At 52.1% G+C, this 13,554-nt stretch overlaps 4 protein-coding genes across 4 annotated transcripts; 1 reads left to right on the forward strand and 3 right to left on the reverse strand.

The window, feature by feature from the left end:
- Positions 1 to 371: 371 nt before the first annotated feature.
- ERG5 (RNA polymerase C-22 sterol desaturase) lies at positions 372 to 2,813 on the forward strand. Its single transcript, XM_024465525.1, has 4 exons — positions 372 to 847; positions 904 to 1,054; positions 1,116 to 2,367; positions 2,422 to 2,813. Exons 1-4 carry the CDS (start codon positions 670 to 672, stop codon positions 2,473 to 2,475), a joined length of 1,635 nt encoding a protein of 544 aa, XP_024326706.1. The 5' UTR covers positions 372 to 669; the 3' UTR covers positions 2,476 to 2,813.
- Positions 2,814 to 3,157: 344 nt separating this feature from the next.
- BST1 (GPI inositol deacylase) lies at positions 3,158 to 7,776 on the reverse strand. The gene is made up of 2 exons (XM_024465526.1): positions 6,880 to 7,776; positions 3,158 to 6,833 (listed from the first exon to the last, which is right to left on the reverse strand). The coding sequence occupies exons 1-2, from the start codon at positions 7,546 to 7,548 to the stop codon at positions 3,978 to 3,980; spliced, it is 3,525 nt and encodes a 1,174-aa protein (XP_024326701.1). The 5' UTR covers positions 7,549 to 7,776; the 3' UTR covers positions 3,158 to 3,977.
- Positions 7,777 to 10,133: 2,357 nt separating this feature from the next.
- Positions 10,134 to 11,410, reverse strand: VC83_01855 (uncharacterized protein). Its single transcript, XM_024465527.1, has 3 exons — positions 11,038 to 11,410; positions 10,570 to 10,963; positions 10,134 to 10,486 (listed from the first exon to the last, which is right to left on the reverse strand). Exons 1-3 carry the CDS (start codon positions 11,345 to 11,347, stop codon positions 10,243 to 10,245), a joined length of 948 nt encoding a protein of 315 aa, XP_024326700.1. The 5' UTR covers positions 11,348 to 11,410; the 3' UTR covers positions 10,134 to 10,242.
- Positions 11,411 to 11,768: 358 nt separating this feature from the next.
- Positions 11,769 to 13,496, reverse strand: VC83_01856 (uncharacterized protein; the record flags this gene model as incomplete). The annotated part of the gene is made up of 5 exons (XM_024465528.1): positions 11,769 to 12,390; positions 12,444 to 12,636; positions 12,701 to 13,247; positions 13,296 to 13,367; positions 13,413 to 13,496. 5 exons carry the CDS (start codon positions 13,494 to 13,496, stop codon positions 11,769 to 11,771), a joined length of 1,518 nt encoding a protein of 505 aa, XP_024326703.1.
- Between the last annotated feature and the right edge of the window lie 58 nt (positions 13,497 to 13,554).

Here is a 13,554-nt window from a genome sequence, read left to right on the forward strand (position 1 = left end):
AACAAGTGTTAATTCCTCTGTATCTGTAAGTTTAAGGTTTGCGGACCGTATTTCTCGTTGCGGAACGCGTCCTTGGAGACGCGCCCGTAAAGTTGTATGAGAGACCTCGTACGTGTCCGCTGCGCCCCCTATACTAGTAAAATAGCCTGATTTGTATGATTTGACCGCAAGGGCCATTCGCCCTTCTTTAGATAGTGATTGGATATCAATTGGTTGAGACATGACTAGTAAAGTGGTCTGTAAAGTGGTGGTTTTGGTGGGGTGTGGACCGCCTACTTGTATGGACCGCTTACTTATCAAGTACGTTAACTTAATCTACCTAAGTTTAACTTGCAAGTTAGAGTAAACAACCCCTCTACGAAAATCAAATTTAATTTAATTATATTTCACCCCATCCAGCCAATCACAGCCCTGTATTTTCACTCTTCGCTGCTGAAAAAGTAAATAATAAAGTAGAACCAGAGCAACCGCCTTTTCACTTTTTTGCGGCCCGTTGTACCCTGGTCCCCCTTTAACAGATTGCCCCATCTCTCGCTACTCAACCTCACTTCTTCTTCCTTCTCTGTTTCCTCTCCTTCTCTTTTTATCTCCATACATAAACGCCACAATCCCGCAGCTTCATTCTCTCACGCCGAGTCTGGAGAGGAGAGATTGACCATAACCCTCGATATGGCGACCATCCAGGACCTCAACAACGCGACTGCATTCGCCTCCCCCGTCGCCGACGCCAACTTCGCCTCGTTCGTCGAGAACCCCTTCGTCGACAACATCATCCAGACCCTCGGCAGCTTGTCAGGATGGCACATGGCCTTGACCATCTTCCTGGGCCTCGTCGTCTATGATCAGGGTACGCTTCTACCACCCGCGAAGCAAGGGAGAACCTAATGGCTAACGATATAACAGTCAGCTACATTTCCAAGAAGGGATCCATTGTCGGCCCCGCCTTCAAGATCCCATTCATGGGCCCCTTCCTCCAGTCCGTGAACCCCAAGTTTGAGGAGTACGCGGCCAAGTGGGCAAGCGGCGAGCTCAGCTGCGTCTCCGTCTTCCACAAGTAAGTCACAAGCAGCACTCTACAGCATCAATTGGCACACGATCTAACAGCAAGCCCCCAGGTTCGTCGTCATCGCCTCCACCCGCGACATGTCCCGCAAGATCTTCAACTCCCCCCAGTACGCGAAGCCCTGCGTCGTTGACGCCGCTCATAAGCTCCTCGGCCACGACAACTGGGTCTTCCTCGACGGCAAAGCGCACGTCGACTTCCGCAAGGGTCTCAACGGCCTCTTCACCCGCTCCGCGCTCGACATCTACCTCCCCGGCCAAGAAGACGTCTACAACGAGTACTTCAAGAAGATGGTCCAAGTGACCGCCGACGCCGGCGGCAAGCCCGTCCCCTTCATGGCCAACTTCCGCGAGGTCACCTGCGCCGTCGCCCTCCGCACCTTCTGCGGAACCTACATCACCGACGAGGGCGTCAAGAAGATCGCCGACGACTACTTCCACATCACCGAAGCCCTCGAGCTCGTCAACTTCCCCATCATCATCCCCTTCACCCGCACCTGGTACGGTAAGCGCGCCGCTGACCTCGTCCTCGCCGAATTCTCCCGCTGCGCCGCCAAGTCCAAAGCCCGCATGGCCGCCGGCGCTCCCGCAAACTGCATCATGGACCAGTGGGTGAAGACCATCCTTGATTCCGCAGCCTACACCGACCGTCTCAACTCCGGCGCCTCCATGGAGGGAATCACCAAGCCCGCTCCCCTCCTGCGCATGTTCTCCGACTACGAAATCGCACAAACGGTCTTCACCTTCCTCTTCGCATCCCAGGACGCTACCTCCAGCGCCGTCACCTACCTCTTCCAAACCATGGCCCAGCGCCCCGATGTCCTCGACCGTGTTCGCGCTGAGAACCTCCAGGTCCGCGGCGGCGACCGCGACAAGCGCGTCACAATGGACGATCTCGATGAAATGACCTATACCCGCGCCGTAGTCCGCGAACTCCTCCGCTACCGCCCCCCAGTGATCATGGTCCCCTACCTCGTCAAGAAAGCCTTCCCCATCACCCCCGAGTACACGGTCCCCAAGGGCGCAATGGTAATCCCGACCACCTACCCCTCTCTGCGCGACCCTGAAGTCTACCCGAACCCCGACACCTTCGAGCCGGAGCGCTGGATCTCGGGCGATGCGGAGACGAAGGGGGCGAAGAACTTCTTGGTCTTTGGGACGGGGGCGCATTATTGTCTGGGACAGGTTTATGTGCAGAGGAATTTGGCGCTGTTGGTGGGGAAGGCGAGTATGAGTTTGGATTGGGTGCATCATGCTACGCCATTGTCGGAGGAGATTAAGGTTTTTGCTACGATATTCCCGAAGGTGAGTCGCTGTCCCCCCCGCAAAGTTTTGGATGTGTATACTGACTACGAACAGGATGATTGCCCATTGACATTCACCGATCGCCCAGAGTCAGCGAATGGGTTGTAAACAAAAACTAGTCCTCATTGTGACGATTGTACCTACCACCATATCTTGTTCGGACCCGATCCGATAGTGTGTCTGCACACTTTTAATGCCCCCGCTCTGCTTCACGCCGACGGGGGATGGATGGATGGAAGGACGGCGTTCTTCATTTTTCTTTATTAATGGGATTTTGCTACGGAAAACTTCGTTTTAATTTTATGCTTAATAATGGACGGGAGTGGGCAGAAAGATGGTGTATTTTCTGCTGTTTTTGATGCGGTTGGCATAGGGAGGGATGGGATAGAACATGAAAGGGGGGGAGGAGGTAGTACATAGTGTGTGTATCCGTGGTAGAGGGGGAGGAAAGAATTGATTGAGCTTACGCTTATGTTTACTATCTCCATATATGTGTTTTGCATGTGTTTCGTATGTGTTTAGATGTGTGTTTGAATGTGAGTTGTGGTTTACAGAAACACAACAGCAGATATAAGCCCATGTCGTGGTCTTATGGGAAAGATGAATAGCACAGCCAGCTTCATATAATGGATTGTATCCAATCCATGCCTACTACATTAGAGCTGGGGAGACTGTATCTTAAAGCCACAAATCACTTCATCTCACATCACAAACCAGGCATCACATAACACATCACATCAAGCCCACACAAAAGTCATCGAAATCGAAGTGGCTCATTCCCACTCCCCCAATCCTATCCTATCCTATCCTATCCTATCCTATCTCACCCCCCTCTCTGCCACATCTACGGCGGCCCTCCTCAACCCCCATTTACCATCCATCCACGCTGTCCAACCCCACCAAGAGGGCCAGATCATCTATCTATCCATCTCATCTCCACACCACCGCGCTGCCTCTCAGGTGGCCCATAAATTACACCACGCCATTACAGCCCTCCTCAACATCTTCCATGCACGCAAAACCCTCCCCCAAAACAAAATCTAAACTCCAAACCCCCCGCTTACCCAGAAAAACAGCGCGTAAACAACCCCTCATTTCCCCAGCAATCTAACAGCAACAGAAAAACAGGGGAATGCAAAAACAAAAAATTATAATGTACACAAAAACGTAGTACACCTTCTTCCTCTCTTCTCTCGTCCGCTGCAAGATGATGAACTGAACTGGAGTGAAGTGAATAAAAACGATGCGCAGCAAAGATTCTAGAGAACGCCGGTATGCGATGGGAACATTAAATTGGGTGTTGGTGTTGGTGAGGGAGATTGGTGTGAGGTGGGTGATGTGTGGTGTGCGCTGTGGGCCGCTGAGGGGCGCTGATGAGGGTTTCGATGAGTTGTTCAGAATGTATAGTCGGTGACTGATGGCGGCTGATGCGTGGACCTAGCTGAGCAAGGGAGCATTCACCTTATCAACTCGCCCAAAAAAAAATCGCAAATGCAGCGCTAAAACGACCCCCGCTCGCATCCGGGTATCCAAGGCCGGCATTATCATAAACAGTCGTCTCTCAAAGACAAGAAAAGAAGCCGCCGATCCTCCATCCCATCCACCCACACTCAAGGCGTCTTCCCCCTCTTCCGCCTCTCCATACTACTCTCGCTATCAAAAATATCGCTCACCGCGGCCACCGACCACGTCCCGCACGAGGAGTGTATGACGAACAAGCCAAAGGTAGCGATATTAACGAGGTGGTGCAGCATATACACATACGTCACGCCATACACGGCGGCGTACATGGCGATGAAGAAGAAGAAGGAGGGCATGGCGTAGCGGAGGCGGTTGGAGACGCGGGGGATCATCTTGCCGCTGGTGAGGGTCTCGACGAGGAGGATGAACGGCATGATGGACAGGACGTTGTGGTGGGAGGAGAAGGGCGTGAGCCATTGCACGACGATGTTGTTGGCCCATACGACTAGGATGGGAAGGTTGATGGCGGGGATAGTCCAGAGCATGAGGGTGAAGACTGAGTGGGCGTAGTTGTAGAAGTGGTGGTTCGCTGCTGATCGGGTGTCGCTCGCCAGACGCCACGCGCGGGTGCAGGTTGTGATCTGAACGAGGCAGGCAACTAGGTAGGCAAATTGGTAGGGGATGAATGTCGCGACCAGTAGTAGTAGGATGCCAGTTATAATTAGGCGTCTTCGAGTGGACGAAGGATAAAATGCAGCTGAACTGGACAGCCTCTTATCATTCTTCCCAAGCCAAGCTGGGCTTGTATGCACCAACCCATACACTATTGAGCAAATCTGGATCAGGAGCAAGAAGCCGTAGTTGATTATGATGCAGATCCCGACAGAAATAACGCCAGTGAGCGGAACCAGGAACCAGAAAAATGGATCCCGAGACCCCAAAAGGAGCTCGTTCTGCTTGAAATCCACAAGCGGCGATGTTACATTCCCATTCCAACTCCATGGACTCGAGTTCGCTGAGACTGGGGAGGCCGAGCTCGATGAGAGAACCCACGATACAATCGTGAGGCACAGCATAACCAGCGGTATGGTTCGACGGAGGCAAGCGTCCATACCCTCAGTGAATGAGACGAAAATGCCGGTGTCGTTATATATCGACAGCTGCTTCCCAATAACCAGAGCAACGATAAGCAGGGGAAACGCAGCAATGATGGTCCTGTAGCGCATGTATAGCTTCCCGAAACTCCCAAAAACGTCCACGGTGAGAGATACGTCAACTGATGACCCACAGGTAGGGTCTGTCCATATCTGTAGGCTAATACCCTCATGGCCTTGGCGCGGCTCAAGTGGAGGAGGCATGAATGGCGCAACACCGTGCAGGTTGATACGCGCCTGCTTGACGTTGACGAAGTATTTCGATTCGTATGGCTTGGACAGGTACTGGCGTACTAACGGCGTGAACAGCTGGCCTTCATCTCCACAAGCTTGATTGCCCACGTTCAAATTGTATGAAAGGAGACTCGAGTGTAAAGCAGGGATATTTACTTCCATGACCATAGGACGTGTATCCGGTAGCTTGGTCTTCATTCCGAAAGCCAGGAGTTTTTTGAGACTTAGAGACCCCACTCGTTTTGATACCACTTTGTCGCTAAACTCGGCAACAACCCAGCCCGGGGCTGGTTCTGTTGCCTTGTCGACAATCGCAACGAATTGATGATCTGCAATATCAGCCAGCTCATATTGTAGATACGAAAACGGGGTAATCGGTTCGTCGTCCTGGCCAATGAATGGGTGCTTCGACTCCCGTGTAGAAGCAGGAAGCTGGATAACATCGGCAGCAGCATTCTTGCACGCGAGTCTAGCCGACCCCGGCTTATCACCAGAGAGGTCGATGTTCATAGACAGTAGAGTAGCCGACTGTCCAGCCTTCAGGGGGAATACACTGCAAAACAGCACCTCCAGCTTCCCATTTCCTCCATCCTCATCAGGCTTCTGGTCAGAGAGCAGAGTGAATCGCGTCCCGGCTAGGTTGGTCGGTATTGGCAGCAGATAGGCCTGTGGTTTGCGCGACCGCCCGAACTTCCTTAGCGTCAAACTCTTCCCCTGTTGCAGTATTGAGTTCGAGCCGTCCTCGAGCGTCAGCAGAGTGCTCGGTTCCTTCCGTGGCAGCGTCCTCTCAGCAAATGCCTCCATTCCTGTCAGAAGACGTTTCTTGAACATACGCATCCTCTCCGCTCTGGGCTTCGTCTGAGCTGCCCGGTTGACGTCCACCACATCGTATAGCGATTTTATCACCACCTTTCGGAATTGGTCGCACCATAGGATGGCCTGGTGGTCCATGCCCGTCCAGACTGTCGGCACGGTGGTGGTGAAGACTGTAAACCCATGAGTCTCCGGGACAAGCGACTCCAGACTTGCGTAATCCGAGGGTACCATGGTATCTAGTCCTCCACCGGCGATAGAAATTAATGTAACATGCCACAGAGGGTTGTTGTTTGCCCACTGCTGGGAGTATGCCTCGCGCCAATAGCGATTGACATTTTCGTATATCTCCACAATCTGCGAATCAAACGATACAGGCGGGCGCGCATGGGGTGCCGACATTGTTATTATAGTATTAATGGAATTTGATTGGTAGTTTGGCATTACCAGCATCGTCCGCGCGACAATCCCGCCCATAGAGTGTCCCAGTATTATGACTGACGTCGGGTCTGGGAGGTCAGGGTCTCGTTGGGATTGTCGCGGATCGTGGTATAGGGAAAGTATATATGCCACAGCTTCGTTCAAGTATTCGGCTTGGTCGAGGATGGCCTGGCCGTGAAACGCCGTGAACTCTTCGTTGAAGTCGACTGTGAAGAAGTCGAGGTTCCTCGTTCCAGTCTTGAGGACGGTCTCGTCGTGTCGAAGGACATCGTGGAAATAGTTCGCAGCTTCTGCAGCAATTGGTCGGACCTGCTTATAGCTTCCTGCGTTTCCTGGTATGAAAAGGATTGGAACTCCCTTGACCTGTTAGGCGTTAGTATGGCCTCGTAAGGAGCAACGATCGCACTACCTTTGTGTCCTCGTCCACCGTCGCTTCACGGTATAGATATACAGAATATTTGCTGGCAAAGCGCGTGTGCTCTGTGTCAAAGTCTTTGAGTTTGGCAAACGCAGGCCTCATATAGGACATTCGGCATCCCTTGCTGTCCATTTGTCGCGTTGTGAAGGAGTAGAATATCATGCCCATCGACAGGATCGCAAGCAGCGTTACAGCGAAGGTAGTCGGCGAATTCGACCAGGGACTCCGAAACTTTGTCCGTCTTGCTACGAAATGGGGTGGCATCTTGCCGTCGTTGATTATCTCGCTGGGAGGCACAGCGACGAGGCCTGATTTCGCAGACCCATTCTTGGTCACAGATCCATTCCGTATCTCGCCAGGCTTCCAGATCGTATTGCTCGGCCTTCGACTCCTCGCGGTATCAGGGACATCTATACTGTTCCGCGACTCAAACGATCTCCGTATGTGCTGATTGACGCCGAGCCGTGAGGGCGCATCCAGAGATTCGCCATTGTCCCGTCGCGAAGGGGGGCGAAAGCCATTGCCACTACCGTTCACCTCCGTACCTTCCCAAGCCGAAGTTATAATATTGTCAGGAGCGACGAGGGCCGCTAGGGTCGAAGGATCCGAGTCGTCATCGCCGTCGTCCTCTGCGGCCGATGCAGGAGATCGTGGCCGCATCTATAATAAAATGAAGAGAGCCAGTGTTGCAGAATTGCTCCCCTTTCCCAACGCCTCCTTGGCCTACGACACGACGTCTTTTCTAAAAAGAGGTAATCGTGTAAGGACTGAGTGTACACTCGAGTACAAGAGGATGGGGAAATTGGCGGGGGATGGGGGTATAGAGTAGGAGGAGGCGGGGAGGGAAGGTTCGGTGGGTGAGGAAAGAGATACGCAGGGAGATTTAACGGGGGAGCTTTACGGAGTAGATTTGGAGCCCCGACGACTTCACCGCCTTTGGTATTTTAGAAGCACACAGTCACTAGTAAAGTACTCTAACATTAATCCCAAAATCGCATAACTAACTTATGTCACTTTCTTTTCATCTATTTGTGCTCTACACTCGAGTAGAGATGATATCCCTTACTTTGCAAGCTTCAAAATGCGCATGTAAGGGAACTTGCCTATCACATAGGTGGCAAGGCAAGGTAGAAGTGCTGACTGCGGTATTGTTATGCTCCATCCCGTCTGTTTGTTGTCTTTGTTGTCTTATTTATTGACATCTCCACTCCCACTGACAGCCTCGCCCAGGATTCAAATCGTCGCTGGCTGCAAGTAATTCTAGGGCTTGGGTCGCGCCGTTGCTAGACCGACCCAGTCACTAAGACCTGCGCTTGGCGTCGCCCAATACGTCAAAGAAGACCCTTCTTTTTATACCTTGATTGCAGCCTGGGCAGGTGCTGAAGGGACAACAGATGAACAGCAAAAGATGTCTCTATTCGCATGCTGCCGAAACGAAGGGACAGAGAGCATCCATCTGTCGTCGTCCCGGAGATTTCAGCATTCATTGCAGAATCTCCCTGCAGCGACGAAAACGGACGAGATGACATGGGCTTTCGGGAGTTAATCGGGACCAGCATTTGATGTGATTCGACAGTGATAAAGCACACTGACGGAGCACTTCACTAAGCTCCCATAGATGTCAACATCGCGCCACCGGCGGCAGAATGACTGCTGTTGACAGACCCCCAAACCATGGAAATTAGCTCCCGCCGTGAACTCGACACCGAATAGGGTCAATCTAAAGTGTGCCCTTGGGGTTTTTGGTGTGAGAAGCTTAACCCCCACATCAAACTATCGAGCCCTATTCACACGGAGAACTCTATTGATCCGTCCTGTCGTTGAGAAAATGGATGGGTACTTCCACAGACAGGAGGTCGTTGTATCAACGGAGGATTCGTGATATGGAATCCCACTTCCAATCGCCAGGATCACGATAGGAATGGGCACAGTTTCAAAGCACCATAAGCGTGCCAAGTCATAGGCACTTTGTTCGCTTGAAACATACACCACGGCAGCTGAAAAGAAGCACCAGCGAGTGTCTCGGCGTGGCATATAAATCCACTGCCATACGTCAACACAGGCCCATTAGGTGACACACTCGGAACAGCTTTTCTGCCATCCTGACCCTGCCACGGCGCTAAAGCACGCAGGACCGCAAAGTACCACTCTCCGGCTAATCCGACGGCGTCGACCTGTGAGCTCATCGACAATTCCCCAAGATGGTTCATGTTGCACACAATTTGGAGATGACAATTGGAGAACCCCTACGTAGTATAGTAGCGCATCTATTTTATTGGGCCCCTATCGTCGCAACCTTGCTGACTTGTTGGTTTAGGCCAAGGCGGAAGTGCCTCCGTGCCAACGTTGAACGTCGCCATGAACACTATTGCTATCAATCTTCAGGATATCAACGGCGACTGCTCATTGCCATGCACTCGATCCCCGTCGCGTCCCCAAAGCAAAACACCAAACACGTTATTTCTTAGGTGTGAAAAACAGTACGTGGCCCGTGAAACGTATTCCCCATCTCGTACCCCCACCTCCATCCGTAACACAGCCTCCAGCCCCAACACCACGCCCGCAATCAAGCATTATAATACGCGGCTTATATGCACCGTCGAGGTAAACGAATCCTGCCCGTGCGTCATCAAGCAATTTTCCGAAACAACCCCTCACCTACTGCGGACGGCCCCCTTACCTTCCAATTTGAAGCTTTGGCTTTTGTCATACAGAACTCCAGTGTGGTGTCCGTCGCTGGAGTAAGGGGGAAGTCACTTGATGTGAGGGGTAGCACAGGGAGCAAGCATTCGGCGTTCGCGAGACCTTGACCCGAAGTAGCTCCTTGACCTTGATCCGGCGGCAAGGTGATAGCGACGACGCTCCAATCGCACTGGCAAATTCTGCCAGTCTATGGACTGAAGAGCTGTGCCCTGCGACAATGTTAATATAGGGATAACGCTAATGATCATTCTATTGCTGACTGCAGCAGCCTCCTACTACAGGGTGGCACAGGGGCTTCACATACCGTTTGTAACAAGCAATAGAATCCATTGTACTTCAATAGTCGCGCCATGCGCGTGTCCGAATTGTCCCCGCTAGTAGACAAAGCTCCACCTTTGTCTGGTATATACCTCAATATACCAGACCTTCGCCGCGTATTATAGCCCTGTCAGCACTTAATGGTGTATAAGCAATTGTGGCTGTTCTCGACAACGCGAGCTCCACCCATCTGATATACGGGGCCCTGAACCACGAGGCGTAAAGGCGAATAATTGTATGTTATTTATACCACGCTATGCCATACAGAATATATACATTAGATAGCTTGATATTACTCCTTCCATCTTGCAACAAAACGTCTCTCCCTGCTACTTAATGAGCGAGAACACTTTGCTGAGTGCTCCGAACAGCCTCCTGCAACCACGCAGGCCAACCCCGCAGGGCGGCTCCAACCGAATAACGGCCAGGCAAAAATATTTGACCGCTGTTACCGGATAGAATGTGGTTCATAATGGTCTCAACTACTGGCTCTGGCTCCAGGAGGAGCGGCTTGAATTTCCCTTGTCCGTGAACTTTGTCGATCAACGCAGTCCGGATGTAAGTAGGGTGGACGATACTAAGACAGCTGTTAGAGATGGTACTCATTCCCAACCTCTCTCGGAGAATCGTCACGTCAAAAACAACCCCCATATCACTTACCTAGTGCGAACCTTCTTCGCATTATAAGCATGCCTCAGTTCCTGCGCCAACCCCTCATGCAGCGCCAGCGCTCCCGCCTTGGAGCACGAATAATCCACATTCTGCACCCCCGTAATAAAGCTAGCCAAGCTGGCAATAGTCACAATGTGGCCATGATTGCGCTTGATCATCGCGGGCAGGAACTCCTTGATAAGTAGGAAATTCGCAATCACGTTCACGTCGAAGACTTGGCGGATCTCCTCTTCGCTCTCGACAAGCATGGTCTTGATCTTCATCACGCCCGCGTTGTTGACTAACACCGTCGGGTCGCCATGCTTGGAGCGGATTGCCTGGGCTACCTCAGCCAGGTTGGCGGAGGAGGTGATATCAGCCTTGTAGAAGTAGGCGTTTGCAGCTGTTATGCGGTTAGTTACATGAAAAAAATTATGGAAATGGAAGTATAGAGAGATAGAAAGAGTGTTAACTAACGAAGAGGAGTCCTAGGAGGCATAACATCCAAACTGATAACCTTGATACCCTTCGCCGCGAGCTTCCGCACGAGCAAATCCCCAAGACCACCTGATCCCCCCGTCACGAGTACTACCTCTTGACTCCACACATACCGGTCCGAGATGAAGTTATTCAGCACTGCTTGAGAGAGCAGGCCGTTGGCTTTGAGGAGAGAGAGGAGGGCCAGCATTGTGGGGAGCGCGAGCTTGACGCTGTGGGGGGTGTTTATCCATCCCATTACGAGTTTGGTAGCCAGTGGCTGGAGGCTTTCGGGTATCGTGATCGCCATGGTTATCAAGGTTGATACCCTGGCGTGTATATACCTGGATAGTTTACTGGAGGAAGAGTTAAATGCTGGTAGTTAAGATGGGGGTTGTTCCCAAATAGCCTCGGTCCAGAACGTGGTTCTGAGCTTCTTGGCGGGAAGCACATGACAAGTCACGAAACACCCGTGACACTTTCTTCTCACTTAATCTCGAGCTATGCAGTATACTTTCGTTGAAATAGCAATAAATTGGTATTGAATTCTAAATCTTTACCGCCATAGCGAATGAACGCCAGTATCAAATCTAAGTACTGTCTCTCAACCTCCCACGTCAACGTCTCAGGGCCGCACTCCTATATAAACTGGCCCCAGCTTTCAAACAGCCTCCGTAACTACGCCGTGTACCAGCCACAAGCCGCTGCATTTGCTCCATTAAATCTCCCGCCTACGCCACGCGATTCAAATCGTTTGCCTTCGCCGCCGCCCGCTGGCAAGCGTGATCATACTGGATACTCACCAGACTAACCACCAGTGCTGCCAATCCTGAAAACAGCGTAACCACGTAAGCGTTGCGGTAACACTCGAGGCCCAGGTCGCACACACGGTCGCCATCTTTACCGATGACACTATGGGCGTCGAATATGACGCCGTAGAATAGATTGAAGATGTTCCCGGACAGAACGGGTGCGAGGGTCATGAAGCCCCAATTCGTAGATAAGCCGTGGATGCCAAACACCTCCGCGACGATCGAGGGGAAGACGCCGAAGAGGAACCCATACGCCAGACCGCAGAGAGAAGAGACGAGGAATATATAGTGTGGGTCTCTGATGGTTATGGCGAGGAGCTGTGCGATCGTGAAGATGGCTGAGGCTATGGTGAGGCACCACGTGCGGCTTGCCTGAAGGCGTCGGACAAGGACGTCGGACCCAACGCCGCTGAGGAGGCGGCCGAAAAAGCTGCATATGGAGAGGATGGAGACATGCATTGCCCGGCGCTTGGTGATGTAGGTAGGGTCGGTGTCGGGGTCATAGTGGCGCCACAGCGCGGTTGCGTCGTTGCCGATATTGCTACGTCGGATGTTAGGGATGTGTAGTTGCGGATGGAGGTAGGGGGGACTTACTTAATGGTCATCAAGCCGATGCCGGAGAGGAGGCCCATGAGCGCGAAGAGGAACCAGAATTTGGTGTTCATGAATAGGCGTAGGCCACGGATATCTCCTTCTAAGTCGTCACGAATCGAGGCATTCGATGATAGCAACGAGGACGTCTCGCTGATCTTGATCGGGACGGTGACCGGTGCGGCGGCACCGGACTCTGAAGTGGTTTCCAATGAGGATATGTTTGATATAGAAATGAGGCAAAGGGAAATACAACGTACCAGGTTCCATAGACGCACCTCGGTTCGCGTGTTTCGTCTCTTGGGATCGAGTGGGGATCAAGGGATTGGAATCCGTGCTTGAAGGGGTATCGCTCGTGGGAATCGAAGAATATGCCGAATGTGGGTAGATATGCATGAAGAAGAACGAGACAAAGATTATACCTGACGTTCCAGCAGCAAGGAGGAGCAGGAAGTTGCCTGTATTACCTTCGAAGGCAAGCTGGGCAAAGGCAGAGAAGAAGAAGGCGCTGAGGCCGAATGCAGCCAGGGGGAATGCCGTAGCCGTCCCACGGTGGTGAGGCCAGTTGAGCGCGGAGACTTTCACGGCAGCTGCAAATGCACTGCAGCTTCCGAATCCCGTACATACTGCATAGAAACACAGCGCAGCCAGCGACCCCTCCCCGCTCACATATGCTTGTCGAAGAGGGAAGTAGCCCACTCCCAGCAACAGAGCGCCGGCTAGAACAGCAAGTCGAGGTCCCTTATTGTCGACACATATTCCAACTGGTATGCCCATAGCGTACATTCCCATATTGGCGGAAGTGCCCTAGATATTTTAGTTTAGAGTCCATAGATGCGCAGTTCAGAGCCTTACGATCATGTTGCTTTCTGTCGAGGAGAGCTTGAGTTTCTCCGCAAACTGGGGACCCCACGCCGAATAGGCATACTATTTGAGTCAGCTTAAGCAACTAGACAGGTCCGTAGAACCTACGTTTGTCCCGCAAGCAATGGATATGGCTGTAGCAGCGATGCTGGACACAACTCGCGCCCTCGTCAGGGACTTTTCAGAGGCCATTGCGGGCTAATTCGATGCTAATAGTTGCCGGTAAAATTACGAGGCCATGTAGTTGATC

The sequence above is a fragment of the Pseudogymnoascus destructans genome (genome assembly GCF_001641265.1).
Source record: "Pseudogymnoascus destructans isolate 20631-21 unplaced genomic scaffold scaffold_4, whole genome shotgun sequence".
In the NCBI taxonomy this organism is placed as follows: Eukaryota; Fungi; Ascomycota; class Leotiomycetes; order Thelebolales; family Thelebolaceae; genus Pseudogymnoascus; species Pseudogymnoascus destructans.

Excerpts from the sequence above, each read along its gene's own strand:
- BST1 (XM_024465526.1), bottom strand. The coding sequence starts at position 7,548 with ATGCGGCCACGATCTCCTGCATCGGCCGCAGAGGACGACGGCGATGAC. Across the intron at positions 6,834-6,879 it reads CGGTGGACGAGGACACAAAG|GTCAAGGGAGTTCCAATCCT; the intron begins GTAGTGCGATCG and ends AACGCCTAACAG.
- ERG5 (XM_024465525.1), top strand. The coding sequence starts at position 670 with ATGGCGACCATCCAGGACCTCAACAACGCGACTGCATTCGCCTCCCCC. Across the intron at positions 848-903 it reads CCTCGTCGTCTATGATCAGG|TCAGCTACATTTCCAAGAAG; the intron begins GTACGCTTCTAC and ends ACGATATAACAG. Across the intron at positions 2,368-2,421 it reads TTGCTACGATATTCCCGAAG|GATGATTGCCCATTGACATT; the intron begins GTGAGTCGCTGT and ends GACTACGAACAG.
- VC83_01855 (XM_024465527.1), bottom strand. The coding sequence starts at position 11,347 with ATGGCGATCACGATACCCGAAAGCCTCCAGCCACTGGCTACCAAACTC. Across the intron at positions 10,964-11,037 it reads GCCTCCTAGGACTCCTCTTC|CTGCAAACGCCTACTTCTAC; the intron begins GTTAGTTAACAC and ends ACCGCATAACAG. Across the intron at positions 10,487-10,569 it reads GCGAAGAAGGTTCGCACTAG|TATCGTCCACCCTACTTACA; the intron begins GTAAGTGATATG and ends CAGCTGTCTTAG.